Source organism: Pteropus medius, unplaced genomic scaffold (assembly GCF_902729225.1).
Source record: "Pteropus medius unplaced genomic scaffold, Ma_sr-lr_union100, whole genome shotgun sequence".
Classification (NCBI taxonomy): domain Eukaryota; kingdom Metazoa; phylum Chordata; class Mammalia; order Chiroptera; family Pteropodidae; genus Pteropus; species Pteropus medius.
Genome location: NW_024349519.1, coordinates 1,560,347 through 1,580,233, shown reverse-complemented (window position 1 = coordinate 1,580,233; position 19,887 = coordinate 1,560,347). Strand labels below are relative to the sequence as shown.

The following is a 19,887-nucleotide window of genomic DNA, read 5'->3' as shown; positions in this document are numbered from 1 at the left end:
CTGAGCTGAAATACACTAGTTGGAAAATCATTAAATCATTATCTTTCTTGTTCTTATTCTTTCTCAAACGTTATGTACAGCTCATATTTATTTCAATGTTTTATATTAGAAGTATTTTTGGGTATTTACAAGTTTGGTGACCAGAAACTTAACTCGTTTATGTCAATTAGCCTATGGTAAAATTAGTTTCGTTATATTGTTTCACTTAAAAGCCATGGCTTCCAAGAACCTATCAATGACATTAAGTGAGGACTTACTATAGCTTGAATTCCTCCATCTCCCCTCTGCTGTTCTGAACCCAATTTAAGAACAAATGTTGTTATCTAAACGACAGACTATAAAAATCCATGAAAGGAAAAAAGTTCTTTAAATTATTTCTGCCACGGGGTGGCTCCATAACGTAGTGGTTAGCACATCTGCTTTACACACAGAAGGTCCTGGGTTCGTGCCCCAGGTGGAGCCATGGACCATACCCAGGTGCGCCAGGCCCTCGGGGTGGCAGCACACCCCAAGAGTATGGGAAGAGACGCCCTGCCTTCAGAGATCCAGTTCTTAAGGGGAAACAGCAACATCCAAAGGTCAGGGGTGGAAGCAGGGGGTGGATTTTTAAAATTGTTTCTGCCATTAGTTATCGGAAAGTTAAAAACTGTCAAACCTTACAAAGCAAATCATGAATCCTAGAATAGAAAAAAACACTGCTAACTGCTATTTCAAAAATCAGCTGTGCCTTCATTCCTTCTCTGGCACAGGCCAGGATAAAACTGAACTCTACAATCTCTATCATTTGCAAAACCTTTTCCAAAACATTTTCTTCCTGTTTCCTTATTTTGCAAATTTTAAAATCATATTTCATATATATTTAATGTTTTAAAGGAAAATAAACTTACCTAAAGTCTGCAGAATTATGCTTTCTAATATCACCAGATCTTGAACTTGTTGCAGGTAAGCCTTCAAGTGAGAAGACACATTAGGCACAATATACAAAGTGTAAACAAGTCTAACGACCCCTCCCAGAAAAAACAAAGCCAAAAAAGGTAGGGGCAGAGTTATGGTAGAGGTAGAGTAGGAACTGAAATTAATCTTTATCCCTATTTAGTATAGACTCAGCTTTTAAAGGGGGAAAAAGTGGTATACTGAGAGAACACTTTATTCATAAATGGCTACAGAAAAAGCACCAGAGATTTGGTTCATTTTCAGACTGACATTTTAAGTTTTAAAATTCATTTGATGTAGATACATGAAAGATAAAAATACATCTTTTTCAACGTCATCAAAATACATTTGCACAGCCTTCCTAAAGGCAAGGTAGGCAATCTCAAACATTTGACTCCTGTTAAACCTTCCCCTTTGGGGTAATGCTAGAGTTCTAAAAATCCATAGAAGAGTTCAAAGGAAAAAGGGAACATATTTGTATTGGCTAATACTGTAGCCACATGGGTATTGAGCACTTGAAATGTAGCTGGTCAAAACTGAAATGCACTACGAGCACAGTATACACAGTGGATTTTGAAGACTAATATAAAAATAATGTAAACTACCTCATTAATAACAACTTTATATTGATTATATGCTGAAATAATATTTGACTAAAGAAAATATATAAAATAGATTAAAATTATTTTTTTAATAAAGGTTTTAAATAAAGTTTAACGAAAAGGTAAAATTTTAAATTACACGTGACTCTCCTTATTTTCATTTTACACACTGGTCTAGAACTCTCAGAGAATTAGACTTGACCAGGAGTTAAGAGACTTACGCTGTAGTTAACTTTCCACTTAACTTTATGATCTTTAATAAGTCATATAAGGACTTCGACTATGCTAATTCTGTTCCATATATTGAAGGAAATATTTTCCCCTAATCACTTCATAAGGAATAGAGACTCAGGTAAGAAATTATGTAAACATAATTTAGAAAAAAAAGTAGGGATTATTTTTTGTTTATTTTGTTAAAACTGTTTTATTTGGTCAATTCTATAGACCAATGGTACTTAGTAGTTAGTCTCAAATCTAAATAAAAGTCCAGAGCAATAACTCTTTCAGTAAGAGGTACTGGGATAGCCCAAAGAGAAAATGAAGTCAGTCAAGACACTGCTATGCAAAACACTTAATTCATATAATTAGGGGCTATTACTAACATACACAAAAAAATAACCCCCCAAAAAACCACTTTCTCCAATATGATCAGTATAACACATAATCCCATTTATCTCTCTGATAAAGGGTAACTAATACACCCACTGTAAGAGATTTAAATAATCTTGTAACAGAAATCCATAATTTTTCCCTAAGCACTTACAGATGTCAAACCTCTCTATTTCTCAAGACTCACCACTCCCGCACCACTGACTTTTAAAGCCAGAAGTTTCCCATCTCCAAGAAGGTCAAGGAAGGATGGAAGGGTGAAAAAAAGCTATATGTATATGCACAGCATAAAAGGTCTGGAAGAAGACAGTATACTGGAACTGTAATCAGCAGTATCCTCCTAGGAAGAGGAGGGGAGATGCTTTAACTTTTACTTTAAATGATTCTTAAGTGTTTGGTTTCTTTCATAATTAGCATACATAACTTTTATGATTTCCTAGAAAATTCTCTTAGAAACAGAGAATGGTTAAAATGTATATATATGTATATAATGAAATATTATCTTGCTATTTAAAGCAAGTGGAAAATTAATAAAATGGGAAAATATTTGGGATATAACATATAAGTGAAAATAACATATAAAATATATACATATATAGCTATTCATAAAAAAGAAGCTGGAATAATGGTTCGCTTACATATCTGCGGTCCAAATTATATCTTTTTCTGCATTTTCCAATTTTACTATAATGAACACAATTCACTTTTGCCATAAAATTTCTTTGCTGTTTTAAGGGGAAACAAACACTAAAAAGTCTCCTTTAACAGTCCCCATTTGGACTTCAATAAATCGAAGTTACAAAACTAAGCTATGATCAAAATAAATGAAGAAAAATAGATACATAATTAATCCCCTACCTCACTCCTAGTATCAGGAAGTGATTCCTGTGGATGGAGACAAGCATGTGCTACCTTGATGACGTGTTCCAATTTTTTTGGCTGCTCCTCTACTTTAGCTGCTAGAAATAAGGCCGCTGGAGCCACAGACTGGATGGAGAAAAAATAAATTATATTTATTTATTTATTTTATTTCCAGATCAAAGTAGATCTAAAAAAGAACTAAGTCTCAAACCAAGTTCATTGCTTACCTCAACTTCATCACCTCTTGTTCATGCTTTTTCCTCTACTTAAAATGTCCTCCCCTCACCTATCCATTAATCCACATCTACTTCTAAAAACCAATCCTTCAACAAACTATCTCTCATTAAAAGCTACCTATTCAATAAGCCACTAGATGTAAATAGACAGCTTTCTATTTAAAATGAGATTTTTTATTAAGTTTGTATCAAAATACTCTACATACTTGTTTAAAAAGAAGTAAACTGAAATGTCCAGAAAAGGCAAATCCACAGAGACAAAAGAAAGTAGATTAGTGGTTACCAGGGGCTGAGAGGAGAGGGGAATGGGAGTGACTGCTAGTGTGAGGAGCTTCCTTTTGGGGTGATGTAATGTTCTAGAATTAGATCATGAGGTGGTGGCACAACCCTGTGAATATCCTAAAAAATAGTGAATTGTACACTTTAAAAGAAAAAATTTTATTGTATGAGAATTATCTCAAACACACTTACATATGGAGTCAAAAATCTTTAGAAAAGGTATTCAAAGTATATTCAAGAGGTTATACCTGGAAGTCACTTAGAGGGGAAAAAATCAAGCCAACATACAAGTAGACATCAAACTCAGACACTAAACAATAAGAGATTAGGGCAATATGACATAAATGTAGCCTGGTGATCTGGGGAACTTCATCAAATAGAACTTCTCTTGAATCTTAAAAATATTTCAATGAATCTAAGATGGCAATGGCCTAGAGCTAGAATTCACCAGGAGTCAAAGAAATGCAATATACAGTCTTATAGAATTTAAATATCTATTTCAATTTACTGAACAGAACTGACACGCATCCTAGTACAGAAGTCCTCCGTTATTCTCTAGAGATCCTTTCCAAGACCCCTGGTGGATGCCTGAACTTCGAATAGTACTAAACTCTATATAGACTATGATTTTTCCTATACATACATACTTATGATTAAGTTTAATTTATAAATTAGGCACAGTAATAGATTAGTAACAAATAATAAATTAGAATAATTATAATAATATGCCATAATAAAAGTTATGTGAATATGGCCTCCCTTTCTGAACTGATAACTGAGATGGCTACTAAGTAATCACTGGTGGGTAGCATATATAGTGTGGAGTCGCTGGACAAAGGGATGATTCACATTCCAAGCAGGACAGAGCGAGACTGCAAAAGATTTCATCGTGTTACTCAGGATAGCATGCAATTTAAAACTTATAAGTTGGTTTTTTTTTTCAGGAATTTTCCATTTAATATTTTGGACCACAGTTAACCACAGGCAGCTGAAGCCAGTGAAAGGGGGGACTACTGTCCTTATTTGTATTCCTGCTATTTTCTGTTACACTTTACTAGAAGAGATTTTTCTCCGCAATTCAATTTATAGTAACAATTTTCTTCCCTCATATTTGTTGTAGGTGTATATGCAGCTTGCTCCACATACATTCCTAGAGTGTAGGATAAGAAAAAAGAACGAGAAGAAAATGGGCATAAACAAATGTGTGGGGAATCAGGGCATGAAGCACATTTTAAACACTAAACTGAGTAGTAAAGTGATACGGAAAATGGGATGTAGGACACAAAAGATTTTTAATGAGAGTGACACTAAAGATTTTAGAAAAATAGGTAGAGTTTAAGAAACGTTTAGAAAGATCAATCCAGTGGTAGGTGGGACTAAAAGGAGAAAAGGATAGGATACACTACAAGTTAATTTTTATAAAAGAAAAGCATTCAATAATCCAAACATTGAAATAAAGTTTAGAGTAGGTACTAGCAATAGAAATAAAGAAAAAAAGCACAGATATCACTTGAAAAACTAATATAGCTGCACCAAATATGTTATTTATTTGCTTGCAGAGAAAAAATTCTAATGGAATATACTCCAAAATGGTAACAGGATTATCTCTAAACAGTGAATTATAGGGAAATCATCATTTTCTCCTTTATTCTGTCTTCTTTTAATTTTATGACTATATATATTTATAGGGGGAGAAAAACAGTAACAGTATAAAAATTAATAGAACGTTATAACTGATTGGACGAAAGAGAAAAGGAAATGGACAACTCAAAGACAACATCAAGATTTTAAGCCTCCAAATTTGCCTTCCAGGGGCTAAATATATTTGAAAGGAGCTAACTAAAATATGGTATACAAACAATGAGTAACAGGGAAAGATAATATTTCAGTAAGTGAAAGACTGCAAAAGATCTATCTCAATCTTTGGTGCAAATCAACCATACAAATACTCATTGTTCTTCATGGAATCACTTACCACGCCGGTTTATTAAAGCATTTCCCATTAAAGGCAGCTTCTCAGAGGAATTTTTATACCAGGTACAAGTATAAGATTTTCTTCATTTTAAAAGAACAATAATAATGCCAGCTAGTGCTTGTTTGCTGTGCGCAGGCACTTTGTAAATTCACTTAAATCCTATTAACTACTCTATGAGGTAGGCACTATTATTGATTCCAAAGATAAGAGAAAACTAAAGCCTATGGTAACTTGCTCAAAGCCATGCAGCTAGTAAGCAGTGCACCAAGGATCTAAATCTAGACATGTCTGACTTCAGAGCCTATCTTCTTAACCACTAAGCTTGACCTCTTAATAATCAACTAATAAGAGTAAAAAACACCCAAATTTATTAGCTATTAAAATACAACACCTGTATTTAAAAATACATAAGCACACACACACCAAGTTGCTCACTACTACTTTTATATTCCTCCAATAGAAAACATTTAAAACTGTTTATAGAAAATCAGGTAACAAGGCTGAATTTCTTCTCAAAAAGAGAATAAATGCAATGCCAGAATTCAAGTGAAAAAAAAAAACTAAACCAGTGATTTAATCATGTCCACCAAAGAAGTAAAATTTACTTTAATCAAAAAGCAAGTTCTCTACCTTCCAGGGTGTTGGAAACATACTCTATCTTGATTTTAGTGGTGGTTACATATATATAATAATGCAAAAAGTAATCAAGTTGCACACTTCATATTTCTGTGCTTCACTATATGTTTATACCGCGATAAAAAACTTAAAAAACTTAAAAAAAAAAAAAAGGCAAGAGCACTGGGCTCCAAAACGCTATCAATAAAGAGAACCAACAAAATTAGAAAAGTATTCACAACACATGACATGCAGCTCTAATACACAGTGTTCATATAAGAAAATTGGAACAATTAAAGAGGGGCAAAGTGAATCAACAGTCAGCTTTTAAGTTAATTCCTGAATTTTATGAGAACAATGACTAATAGGCATAAGCAGCTCAATTTCATTAACTGAAGAAATGTAAATTAAGAAAATAATTTCGGACTCCCTCTATCTTGGTCACCACTGTATCCCTAGTGCTTCACAAGTAGTTACAACTTAATATTTCCTGAAGTAACATATTTGTTGTCAGTGAGGATGGGGAAAAAAAGATCCCTCTCCTACAATGCTAGAAACAATGTATACTGATGTAATCTTTCAACAGGGCAAATTAACACAACAAAAAAAAATTTAAATACATACCTTTGGACACAGCAATTCCACCTATAGGAATTTATACTAAAATAATCATAAGTGCACTACACGTGTACCAAACTATCTTATGTAACATTATTTATAATATTACAAACTAGAAACAACTCAAATATCACCAAAAGGGAGCTGGTGAAATAAGGTAACACAAAGAAATACTATGTGGTCATTTAAAATAATAAGAAACCAAAATGAAAAGGTATCCAATATATACTGTGAAGTATCAAGTTGTATAAGAGTAGTACAATAAGAATTGATATTCATAGAAATGCATAAATGCTAGTTTATACACAGAAAAATGTCTGGGACAGTATATGCTAAACGATTATTAATGGTTACTCTGGAGAGTGGGATTATGTTAGCTATATTATATATTTCTGTATTGTTTTAATTTTACCATGAGCATTTATTACCTTTGTAATTAAAAAAATATATAGAAAATGTATAGGAGTTTGACAGAACATACGACTTATCAATTCCACAACAATGTATTAAGTCCTCTCAAATCTGAATTTGCATTCATCACAGCTAAACTCTTAAATCAACTCCCTAAAGGATCAACCCCAAATTAAAAGTCATTGGATTTGAAAAAAATCATGACATCCCAAAGAATCTCTCTCTGTATTGGATAATTACCAGACCATGCATTCATTCAACAAATTTACTGAGACGTTTTGGAGGATACACAGGGAAGTGAGTCTCTGTACTTGCTAAGCTTAATACATGGGGAATAAGGAAAGACATAATTTAAAAGATAAAAGCAGGGCAAGTATACATTAATATACATATACATGCATACAGTGAACAAATTGAGACGTATTTCACCCTGGATTTCAAATCTTTACCATAAAAAAAGGGAAGACATGTAGAAACTTTGAGAATTGGCAAAACAGCTATGGACTTTCAAGTTTTATTCTTTATCCACGAGCTCATATTCTAGAATCATCAGATAGCCTCATTAAATGCTTCTCCCTCCCCCAATAAGGGTGTGCACCTTGCAATGAGAGGTAGAGCATGGCTAAAGTAACGGAAGCTAAGGGTAGGAGAAAGCCAAGCTGACTGGATAATCAGCAAAAATTGGGAATACTTAATCCACAAATTCAAAGGGTTTCCTGTGCAATTACTCCTAATATTGAGCCCACCAATATCTTACAAGAGCAATATCTAGCTTCACAGAATCTCTTCCTATGAGCACTAAATAAATAAATAAATAAATAAGTTTGAAATCGATCATCCTAAGTCTGGAACACTTTTCCTCAAAACATAACCTTAAAAAAAAAAAATAGGAATATTTAACTCACAAAGCCATATGACGTGTTCATCAAGTTTAGCTCTATTATCTTGTGAGTTTATTAAATACAGTCTTACCTGCAGCTGCGATATCACTATTCACTCTCTTCCAAGTAATTTATAATTATGTTAAATAGTACCATTTCAGGTAGCGAAACTGAAAATAGCACTATTAACAATTCTGTCCAGAAAAAAAAAATCCCTTTATTACTATTTTTTTCTTTTTCCTGTCTTAAAAGTCAACCCCAGTCATCCTATAACCTACCTTCCCACTCCAACCTGTCATTGATTGGAATTTTATCACTAGATAAATCTAAATAACTTCCATTCATTTATTTTCCTATGACCGTATTACTTACCAGTTGAAAAATTACATTTAAATTATGCCATTTCCCCTTTAATGTTACTCTCCCAACCCAAAATGTTAAATTTAAATGTTTAATAATCTATTTCTTTATTAAAGAATCCACCTACTCTAGGATGCACTAAACTTACCAAACAACTAGGCACTTCACAGAAAAATTGGAAGGCTGGATTCAAAAGAGCAGTCTGACACATGAGTGACCAACGCTAAATTCAAAACTTCAAATCTCAGTTCAGCAGTAAAGACCAACCACAAGAAATATGAAGTTGGACTCAATCACAAAAGAATTACACTATATAAAAAATTTATACTTACATTTTGATGGAACTGTGTAAAGGACTGAATCATGTAGAATCGATGCATGTATACTATAGCAGTGTTGATAGTCAATTGTGACCTAAAATGTTCAAGTCAAGGCCCCAAAACAGGCAGGCAGTACAAGTCCCCAAAATACCACCTCTATATCCTCCCAAAACCATCACTCAGCTAAGCAGAGTACATGCTCCTAAATGAAAATCATACCTCTCCACCAAATTACTAACCACCAAGTGACACTTCGCATGTGTTAAACATAACAGGTTTTCAATATAAATATGCTGAATTAACAAGCAAGCTTCTCAGCATGCATGTGGATCTATTTAAGACTTAAACCTGTCACCTGCCTACTGAAAAACCTGCAATGGTGATCCATTAGCTCATGGTATCTCTTCTCGATTTACAACACCCTCCATGACCTGGCCCCAAGATATGTCTCCACTATCTCACCTTCTAAGTTCCAGCAATTAACTTTTCAGTTCCACTTCTCTCTGGCAAACAAGCCTTCTCATATGGTGACCACTGGGACTAGAAACACTGTGAAACAATCTGATATCCGAGAAGAAAAACTTTTAAATGCCTTACTGCTAAAGACCTCAGATGACAAAGTGGAGTACATACACAAAGATGAGGCAGTCCCATAATGGCAACCTTTAATAACACACATATAAAAAGGAAAGGGCTACTGAAACAGAATTTCAAACAAAAGGTTTAATTAACTCAGTACTGACTAAATCCTTAGGAAACAAATTGGAATTGGCAATAAAGAAAACACCTCTTTTGAGGTGAGCATTTTAAGACACAAATGTTACAAACAGCAACATATTTAAATGGAGGCTGCACCCAAGGATAATTTTTCACTCCCAGAGTGAAAAGAACTTTATCTTTCTCTGCTACAAAATGAATATATTTTCTAACAAAAAAAAAAAAATGCTTGGACTGATCAGTTCTTTTCAACCTGGTAGGTGCATGAGGCCCTATCTCTGGACAAAGCGGTTGTGGCAAGGGTGGACCATGATAGCTAGCAACAGCATATGCACCCTGGTGGCAGGAGTGGTGCCAGCCCAGAACATATTCACCTTGAAGACCGAGACAGGGTGGAAGACCAAGTTCATCAAGATGTCTATATCCAAGCCCTGCATTTCTAGATATTGCTTACCACTTATGCTGTTGTTCTAGGACAAATTCAAGAACCAAAGAACTCAAGAGTGCCTTAAGGAAGACTGGATAACCAAGAAATTACTAAGATTCTGCTGTACATGTGAAAATGATGCCAGAATTCCAGAAAAGTTCAGTTCTCATGAAGAACCCTACAAGAGCAGAAGAAATTATCTGTGGTCTTATCAAAGGAGAAGCTGTCAAACTTCAGATAACAAGACTTTAATTTGACATAGAGGTTTTCCTACAAAGGGAAAAGATGTCCAACATGTCATAACATCACTGACAACAGTAAGCTGGTTTCAGATGAACGTCGAGAAGTTACTGAAACTAAAGGAAAATTCGCTATTGAAATTAATCCTGTTCTTACCATAGAAGAGTAGTACCCTCTACATGGTAAAATGACATACTAAATCACATGGTTTGTCGAACAGGTTTTTACCAAAACCTAAAGAAATTAGGGCAGAATCTGATGCTATGCTCAATGATACAAGAATTTCTATGAAAAGCTCCAACACAGTATCCCTCTGTTCATGTTATTTTTGGCTGGTTATTGGTGATGTACTAGAGATTATCTGTCAAGCTGGTGTTTATTATCCAAATGTCAAAGTAGTGTCCAACTTCACAATTTTGATAAGGGGATGCTCAACGATTGAAAAAAACTAATTCATGTATTTAACAAACATGATGGTGCCTTGAAGAACACAGTTCAATCAACTAAGACAACATAATTCTGCTTGGGAGACTCAGACTTAAAAGTGGCAGATGGGCAGCCAATGTCGAACACATTCTGAAAACTGGATATCTAAATGGCAGAAGAGCTTTTAGAAAAGTACATGGACTCATGATAAAGTCCTAGTAAAATATGAATCATTGGAGGTGGCCAACTCTAACTTACAGAAGATTCTGTAAACGAGCTTAAGACCTCTCTCCTTATGAGTGCAATTGCTTTAAGAACTGCTCATCTGTTCACCTTGTTGAAAGACTTATTTATAATATATACTTGCACCAGTTTTTCCTCTACATTACTAAAGTATTACTGAAGTATTCCATGTTGAATCCATCAACTGAAGCTTTTTCTCAACACATTCACATTTTTTAACATTAAAAAAAAAATCTTAAAATCAAAATTTGAAAATTAATTCCCTACATTTCCAGAGAGTATTCTACAATTTAACGTTATCATTAAGTTTCTGAGGATTCTTTTTACACTGGAAAGTTTGTAGAAGTTCAAAAAGAATTTTTACGAAATAGTGAAATAATGTGCAGTTTTTAAGTATTGCCATGTTTGTAATTTGGGTGAATTATGCTGATGGTATCACCGTCAACTAAAATTGTATTATGTTGGTTATTTTGTTTTGGGAAAAATAGATATTTACCAGAAAATACTGGCACGTGGTGTTTGAAAAAAACTGTTGGTATCCACATGTCGTTAGTCATTATACAATGTCCTACACTGAAGCACTGATAATAAACATAAAGTGAAAAGCAAAAATAAAATGCTTGGGAGGATCACTAATTATCTCACCTTTGAAATACGAGAAAAACGAAGACATTAGCTCTATCTTAAATTTAAAAAAAAAACAAAACAGTATTTTGCAAGTTTTTTAAACCATTAGATCCGTAGGTCTACAGCCCTAAAATCTAAACTTACATCCCTCCCTCCTGTGAAATTTTATAACATTCTTAACAGTAGCTAGCTACTGTTTGAACTCGAGTGCCAAGCATTGTGTTGGGCACAAAAATCAAATGCAAGAGGTATCACCCCACATTTTACAGACCAGAATACCAAATTTGACAGGTTTCTAAAACAGCTAGTCAGTGGGAAGAACGGATTTTAAATCAAAGCTGAGCATTAATTCTGGGCCACCCTTCATTTGGGTATTGAATTTCTTAAAATTCTCTTTACACACTAAGCTCGAGGCAGCCATCAACGGTGAAACCTCAACCAGACCCCTAGAGCATAGCAGAAAAGCAGAATCTGTCACTAGAACAGGAAATCAGAACACACCAAAAAAGGGCCTAAAAAGGGCTGGTTAAACACAAATCCTGGAAGGATACGAATTCCTAGCAAGGTTGGTGGCACCGGTGTGCGAGCGGGAAATTAACTCCGCCTCGCCACCCTCGCGCGAAGACTTAACTTCAGCCCGTCCCGTCGTAGGCTCTCCCACCTGGACATCCAGCCCCTACCCACTCTCTTCCCTGTTTCGTCCCTGACAGAGCCTGAGGCCTGGACGCGAGCTAGGCGGGACTGACTCCAAGGCCGAAGGCCTAGGCCGCAAGGATACACGTTAAGACGTTGTCCCATGTCCTGAAGCAGATTGGCCGCCTGCTGACGAAGAGAAAGCTCTTTATCTGGGTCCAGGCCAAAACGACGGGATGGGCTATTTTCCAGCTGTTCTCGAGTAAAATACCACCGTTTGTTGTTCTTCCTCTCTTCCTCCATAGTGCTTCAACCAGAAGGCAGCGGCGGAGGCTGCAAGCACTTCCCAGCGTCACTTAAGCGGCGACACACATCCGCCGTGCGAAGGCAACTGCGCCGTGACGAACTTCCGCTAAGGGTGGACGGCTAGGTTGTGACACGCTTCCGCCGAGAAGTATAGTTCAAGTGTCTGCTTCCGGAATAGACCTCGCGACATCATGTAGCCTACTAAGCAGCCAGTAGGGGACCAGCAGGCGCTAGTCATGTGACCCTTGGGAGGGAGGGTGAGGTTAGAAGTTCTCGTTCAAAACCACGCCTTCTCTCGCGAGAACTGGGTTGAGCATTCGCGCCACTGGGCGGGTAGGTGAGGCAGTGTTTGTGGCGCGACGAGGCGCCCGCCCACGCGCCGCCTGGCGGCTCCTCGGAGTACTTCGTTTGTGGCAGAGGTGGCGATATAAAATGGGACAGATGAAGATTTTGACAGAGTAAGTAGGTGAGACTGTCAAAAATTGAAAAAAGTAGTCAAAGAGAGTGGCCCTTTCGTATATCGTAACATAAAGCAAGTAAAAAGCTCTCACATTGTTGGTAGCGGAGTAAATTCCGCATTTGAAAAGCCGGCATGTGATATGTAGCTAAAGCTTTGAAAGCTTTCTTAGCTTCTCCACGGTGATACAACGTAAAGGGATAAAATGAAATTAATATAATTAATTTAGTGCTTTACCATGTTTCAGGCATAATACCCTTAAATGTATTATTTCATTTAATCAGCACAACCCCAAGAGGTAGTAACATTTTAATACTTGTTTTGAGAATGGGCGAACTAAAACTGCTTCATTGTGGAGAGTTTGCACCAACCTGCACATGCACAAATTTGTAAGTTTCTGTCTTCTGTCAAGAGGTAGCCCAGCTCCAACTCTTGATAGCTGTTTAATCCCTAGGCAGGAGTCTCTGTGTCTCTTGTACAAATGTAAATGATAGTAATAGTACCTAAGTTTTAGGTTGTGAAAAGGATTTTAAATGAAGATTTAATGAGTTAAGAGCATTTATAATAGTACCTGGCACATAGAAAACATTCAGTAGATGTTATAGTAGTTACTAGATTACATTGGTATTGAGGGCAAAAACAATGCCTTCGTCATTTTTGTATCCCTAGCACCTACCTACTATAGTCCTGGTCCTAGTAGTCAATAAATGAAATAAACGAAATGTGAAATAAATGCTCAATACCCTATAATAAAGAAACAGGATCAGGGAGATTAAGTACACCTCTTATAAGTGTGGATTTTAAAAACAAGTCTAATTGTTCTTTTCATGCTAGCAAACCGTATTTTTGCTTTTCTGAAACACTCAATTTATCTTGATTAAATTTGGGTAATCGAATCATTTGTCTTTATTACTATTTTGAGTTTTATCATTTCGAGACATGGCTGTTCCCACGCAGTAAGTTTGATTCTAATTCATTCTCAGAAGTATTTCCTTCCATTTCAGGCCCTCTGCCATATACTGCCTATAGTTAGCCTTTACTCCATTTTACTCTGAAAAAATTGAGATTTAGGAATATTTGAATTGACATCAGATTATAACATTAACAAAACAACTTATGATTTCAAACTTCTTCTATCACAGACCTTTTCTTTTAATAGAATAAGCATTTTTTCAGTTATGGAGTCATGTATGTTGTCTTTTAAAAGCCAAAATTATTTCTCCCCAATCCTTCTTGCTTGTGTTTGGTTATCCACTTAATCTTTTGAATTGAGGACTCCATTTTGAATTTGCTATCCTGGCTGAGTATGCCAGTCTTCCAAGAAAAACTTCTGGTATCTGTAAGTCTTGAGGCAATGCGGCTGCTAACCAATGGCTTGCTACCCTGCCATATAGAAGAGGAGGACTCGTATAAATCAGAAAGGAAATATTCCTTGACCAAAGATGAAATTATTTGAAAGAAGGCAACAGTGATAACGTAATTGCTAAACATAAGTTTTGGAGTTAGGCCTGGATTCAAATCCCAACTACTTTTTTTAACCATCTTAACCTTTTTTAAGTGTACAATTTAGTAGTGTCAACTGTATTCACATTATTATGCAACATGTCTCTACAACTTTTTCATTTTGCAAAACTGAAACTCAATACCCATTGAATAAGTCCCCATTTCCCCCTCCACCCAGCCCTGACAACCCCCATTCTACTTGCTGTTTCTATAAGTTTTACTTTAGATACCTTATATAAGTGGGATTATACAGTATTTCTATTTCTGTGACTAGTTTATTTCACTTAGTATGATGTCCTCAGGATTCCCAGCTATTCTTTTAACTACTTATGTGATCTTAAATGTCATCTCTGCATCCTGACAGAACACCATCTGGCACATAGTAGGTGTTCAGTATATGTTTATTGTCAAAATAACGTTAACCTTCTGGTGCATTGCCCTTAAAAAACAATTGACAAAATCTTAAACTAGAGGAGTTTTTGTTGTTGTTGTTAGTTAGTTTAAATAGGACTCTGTTTTCTGTAAATCACACCTATAAGGCTACTCCTCTTATTTACAAGACTATACTAATACAGGATTATATCATGTTTCATGGTTTGATCTTATTTTGCACTGTGCTTATGAATATAATATTTCAATTATGTCAAACATTACCATTTACTATTGTTAAAACAATTCCTCCCAACATTCCTATAGTCTCCAAATTAAAATATGAAAAGATGGTATGCTATTCCTAACTATCCCCAAGTCCATGTTCAGTGATGTCAGATTGATACCTTGAAATTGACCATAGTGTGTGTGCGCTGGTAAATTATTAACAAACAGCTATCCGGAAAAATAGTTGTATGTGTATGTATATCTACATAAAGTTTATTATAAAATTTACCAATATAAAGGATGGGTAACACAATTTATAAATATAAATGTACAATCTTATTTATTGTAAATTCCTTATAGCCAACTGTTTCTCACAGAATGATTTCATTGAGTTTTGCCAAACTCTTGAATCAAGAACTATCCTATGAGTGCATTTGACAAATGAATATAGCTTTGTAGGTTGACATTTTCATTTGCATTAATCAATAAGATGAAAGTGAAACAATGAGACTTAGGTTGGACTTATTTGTCAGTGACTTGATCAATATCTTTGCTGAACTGGATAATAGTTTTTGAATACTGGAAGAATATTTCAATTTTTTTGCTATTGATAATGTAATGGCCACAGACATGATACACTTTTAAACTTAGTCTGCATAATTAACTTTTTCTCAATCACTTTTTAAATTCTGGGTAATCAATAAAACGAAAATCAAGCCTTTGCCCATAGATTTGCCAATTTCTGTAGTGTTATGTCCCACCATGGCCAATTTCAGGCTACCAATGTGACATCACTGATCATGAAATTGGGAGGAGATGAACACGCCATCACATAGTATTTCCTCCATACTAATGCAATAGACAGGGACTTCTGGTTTCCAGTCTGTCATGTAAAGAGCTTGGAAGTCATCACTCTCATCCTCACAACCAAAAAACAAAAAAACAAAAACAAAAACTGAAACAAACTGAAAATTAACCCTTCTTAGATGCATCAGAAAATTGAGGTAACAGGGCAAACCTCTACCACAAAAACTGAAAGACAGGTGGAATCAGAACAGGCAGAACAGAGACTTGTGGCTGACTCAGGAGCAAAAATTACTGGAACCAGCAACTCATAGGAATACTTAAAGGGCAATTGACTAATTGTTGGAAACTAAAGTTGGACTAGATCGAGAGATTTAAAATACTCTTGCGGGGGCCAGCCTTAGGTGGTCTCCACATTTTCATGAGTTTTACCTCCAAGAACCCCATATAGTAAACCCTAATCTTACTATAAAGATTGAAGAAAAATCTCCTCATCCTTCTGGCAGGTAGAGGGGAAAGGTAGCCATTTTGAAATACACCCAGAGCATTCAGTTCTCCTTAACAACGGTGTACCTTCAAGAAAAACTATTTAACAACCTAACCAATATGAGAAGGGAAGCAACCAACTCCAGCCTTCAGGGTCACAGTTCAGGGACACAAGCTCACTGAAAGACTGAGATTTAAACAGGATTGTAGAATACTTCACCTCCCCCCATTTTACCAACACATCAGTAGGGTGCCTATGTAATAACGGGATTACAACTGGAAGAACGATAAGCTCACGCTATTTAAGAAGGAGTCTCTAAGGAAACCCAAAGACAATGACATCACAGAAAATTTTAGCCTCTAACACCTACAGCTATTGCAAACAGAAAATAAAGCCTAACTTCTAGCCATATATCATGTCTGACTGTATACCAAAAAAAAAAAAAAAGATACAAGGCATGCTAAAAGGCAAAAAAAAAATACCATCTAAAATGACAAAGCGAGCATGACCAGACCCAAATATAGTAAAAACTTTGGAATTATCAAACTGGGAATTTAAAATAATTATGAATAAAATGCTAAGGACTCTAATAGAAAAAGTGCACAATGTGCAAGAACAGATGAGTAGTGTAAACAGATGAAAACTAAGAATCAACAAGAAATGCTAGAAATCAAAAACACTGTAATAGAAATGAAGAATGCCTTTGATGGGCTTACCAATAAACTGGACACAACCAAGGAAAGAATCAGTGAGTCTGAAGATAGGCCAACAGAAATTTCCCAAACTGAAAAGCAAAGAGAAAAAAAGAATGAAAGAAAAGAACAATATTTAGATAGAATGTAAATAACCACATGAGCACAGATAATAGTGAAATGTAGTAAAATAATTAAAGAAGAGTTTTTAGTATTTACTACTTTTATTTTTAATATAATTTATTCAATTATAATTTTAGAGAACTTTAATTTTTAATAATGGCTTGTTTAACATCCAGCTCACAGAATTCCTGAAAATTTAGCAAGTGGCTCTTGAAAGTAAATATGAACTGGCTCAGCACACTGCTGCTTGAAATAACTCAACGACTTGTTAAGAGGACTATATTCAGATTTAAATATAGATCTGTTTGCTGTGATTCCATTATATGCTGAACAGTGCTGAGGAAATTTGCATACATTATCTTATTCTCAGAACTCTATGAAATAGATACCATCACCATTTTTTTTTAATTAAAAAAAAAAACAGGATTACTGTATTCAAAGTCAGGCATCTAGAATATGACAAAACTTAATATGTGAGCCCAGGTCAGTGCTCTTTCTACTCACTGCCTTCTGAAACTTAGAGTATAAATAAGACAGGAGCAAGAAAAAGGGTAACTGGCACTTAATTCCTCCATTTTCCTGAAGTTACTTAGCCCACTCCCACGCCTGCTCTACCATAAACCCATAAATTCTGTGCCTCTTTAGACAAAGGGAGTGTCAGTAATTCTTAATAACATTACCATGGTTACCAAACACAGAGTCCAGTGCTCCAGCCTGGACGTTCCAGAAGAGGACAGGGAGGAGCTGAGATGTCCTTCTTCAACTTATGTCTACTGGGATATCAAAATTCTTTTCGGCAAAAGAAAAGGGACAGAACTGAAGAAACAAGTAAGGGACTATAGAGTACCTTGCGTTAGAGATTTATCCCCTGAGATTAACAATTACACTAGTTAGAAGTATGGAGTAGGCAGAGTATCCATTCAGGTGCCCTCTCCTATCATTTAATATCCTTATTAAAATACCCAATTTGTTCAACCAAATAAATATATTTATTTGCTCACTTAACCCACATTTATTAAGCACCAACTATGTGCCAGGCTTTCTGTTGGTGACTTGGGTTACAAATATGGATAGGATAAGGCCTCTACCATAAAATGGCTGACTATTGAATGAAGATAAGTAGGCAAACAAAAAATTTGTAACATAGTAAATGATTAAATTAAATATGAAATGCTATGGAACCACAAAAGAGGAAGTACCTGATACTATCAGCTTTGAGATGAGAATAGGGGGATCCTTTAGAGAAGACCTCACAAACAACTGTGTTAAAAGTTGAAATTCACCAAGTATACAAGAGAATATAGCACAGAAAAAGGAACAGAAACTTGAGAGAGAGCCATATTAAGTCAAGTAGACAGGTGCTAGGAAGCAGGCCTTGAAAACTAGGCAGGGGCCAGATAATTAAAGATGCTGTTGACCATGCTAAGCATTTTAACTTTATAGGGAGCCATTGAAGGATTTTTAGTTGGCAGTGAGTAATTATCAGATCTGTATTATATCCACAATGCCTAGCAGTGCCTCATGCATAATAGAGGTTTAATAAATAATTAGAGGGTGAATGAATAAATGATATTAAATGACTAACCAAAACAAAAAGTTAGGGTAGGCTTTGCAGTATATGTGACAGTTGATTAAGGTATTAAAAGATGAATTGTTTGAAAGCACAGGAATGGAGGAGAAAGGGTATTCTGGGCAGAATGGAGAACACGTGAAGGTTTACTGAAGCAAAAGTTATATTGGGGTGAGGGATGCGGGTTTCTGGGAAAGCATAAAGTACAAAATTAAGATTGTAATGGACTGATCTTGTGTAGGCCTCCATTGGGCACTCTGTACATTTTTTAATTCCACCAAAGAAGCTCTATTTTACATATCCAACTTCAGGTAACACTTGCCACTGATGGACCCTAGGAATCCCTTAGTAGCCCTCCACCAACCCTCCCCATTTGCCCACATCCATCTGTGTCCCAGCAATATGCCATGGGGCTGCCACTGTCTCTAAAGAAGGAACTCTTTACCCTCTGTTGGAGAAACACACTTGGCCTAACCCACGAATTTCCGTTGTTCCAGGCCAAGGCCTCTCCTGGTTGCTCCAACCCTTCCTGCCCCTACTAAATGGGACTTCTTACCATAAAAGAACTACGCATCAACTCTGGGATTTTCCTACCCAGTTAGCCACTTAAGATGCTGGTAGACAAGACTTGGTACCAACCCAAAGAGGCCTGGGTCTCATTATGATTGTTTGTAGGTTAAGTAGAAAGAAAGAGTTCACTTTATAAAAACTGGAGTCCCCCGTGAGATGATAGGGAAGTATCCTAATATCAAATGCTTACCCAAGTTTTTTCATTCCAGTGGCAGACTGTCAGAGGCAGGAAGCCTGGCCAAACTGTTGACCTAAAATACAAGGTTAGAAGGAAGACTGGACATCAAATTTGCCACCCCTAATTCCCTGTTGCTTCCCCCATCCCCTTCGATTTGGACAGAATAGATCCACTTGCTAAATTCTAATTAATCCCTAATTTTGTTGGTCAAGCACTTACTAGTAACTATTTAGTGTGCGCTATTATTCAAGGCATTGTGCTGAGCACTCTATATGCATGATTCCATTTAATCCTCTCAATATTCCCATAAGGTAGGTATTACTATTCCCTTTTTACCAATAAGGAAACAGGCTCAAAGAGGTTAACTTATTTATCCAAGGTCACAGTGATAGAGCCAGAATTTGATTCCAAATTGTCATACACCTATACCTGTGGTTATTTCTAAACATGTGGTCACATGACACAGGTCTTTTGCTGTGAGCAGACAACTGTACAAATGACTGTCCTCCTAGGAAAATCTATTAACCTCTAAACCCTGAAGTTCAAATGTCAGGTGGGCTTTACACAGAATTATTCAATTCACTGTT

General features: G+C 35.9%; 2 protein-coding genes and 1 pseudogene across 5 annotated transcripts in view; 2 read left to right on the top strand and 1 right to left on the bottom strand.

The window, feature by feature from the left end:
- Positions 1 to 12,529, bottom strand: part of CCNT1 (cyclin T1) — a 32,170-nt gene extending 19,641 nt beyond the window's left edge. For 2 of the 4 annotated variants that reach the window (XR_005657162.1, XM_039882178.1), the window contains exons 1-4: positions 12,159 to 12,529; positions 8,713 to 8,794; positions 3,003 to 3,131; positions 888 to 948 (exon numbers count right to left, since the gene is read on the bottom strand). Coding sequence is in view for 1 of the 4 variants with exons in the window: in XM_039882178.1 (XP_039738112.1) it covers positions 888 to 948; positions 3,003 to 3,131; positions 8,713 to 8,794; positions 12,159 to 12,316 (430 nt within the window). In the remaining 3 variants the exon portion in view is untranslated. The other 2 variants (XR_005657164.1, XR_005657163.1) reach the window with 2 other exon arrangements.
- On the top strand, positions 9,699 to 11,858 carry LOC120618222 (cytosolic 5'-nucleotidase 3A-like; annotated as a pseudogene).
- A 4,888-nt stretch (positions 12,530 to 17,417) lies between the features above and the next one.
- SPMIP11 (sperm microtubule inner protein 11) overlaps positions 17,418 to 19,887 on the top strand; it is a 29,401-nt gene continuing 26,931 nt past the window's right edge. The window contains exon 1 of the mRNA XM_039882183.1: positions 17,418 to 17,810. Within this exon, the coding sequence (XP_039738117.1) occupies positions 17,732 to 17,810 (79 nt within the window). The 5' untranslated portion in view covers positions 17,418 to 17,731. The remainder of the gene's footprint in view (positions 17,811 to 19,887) is intronic.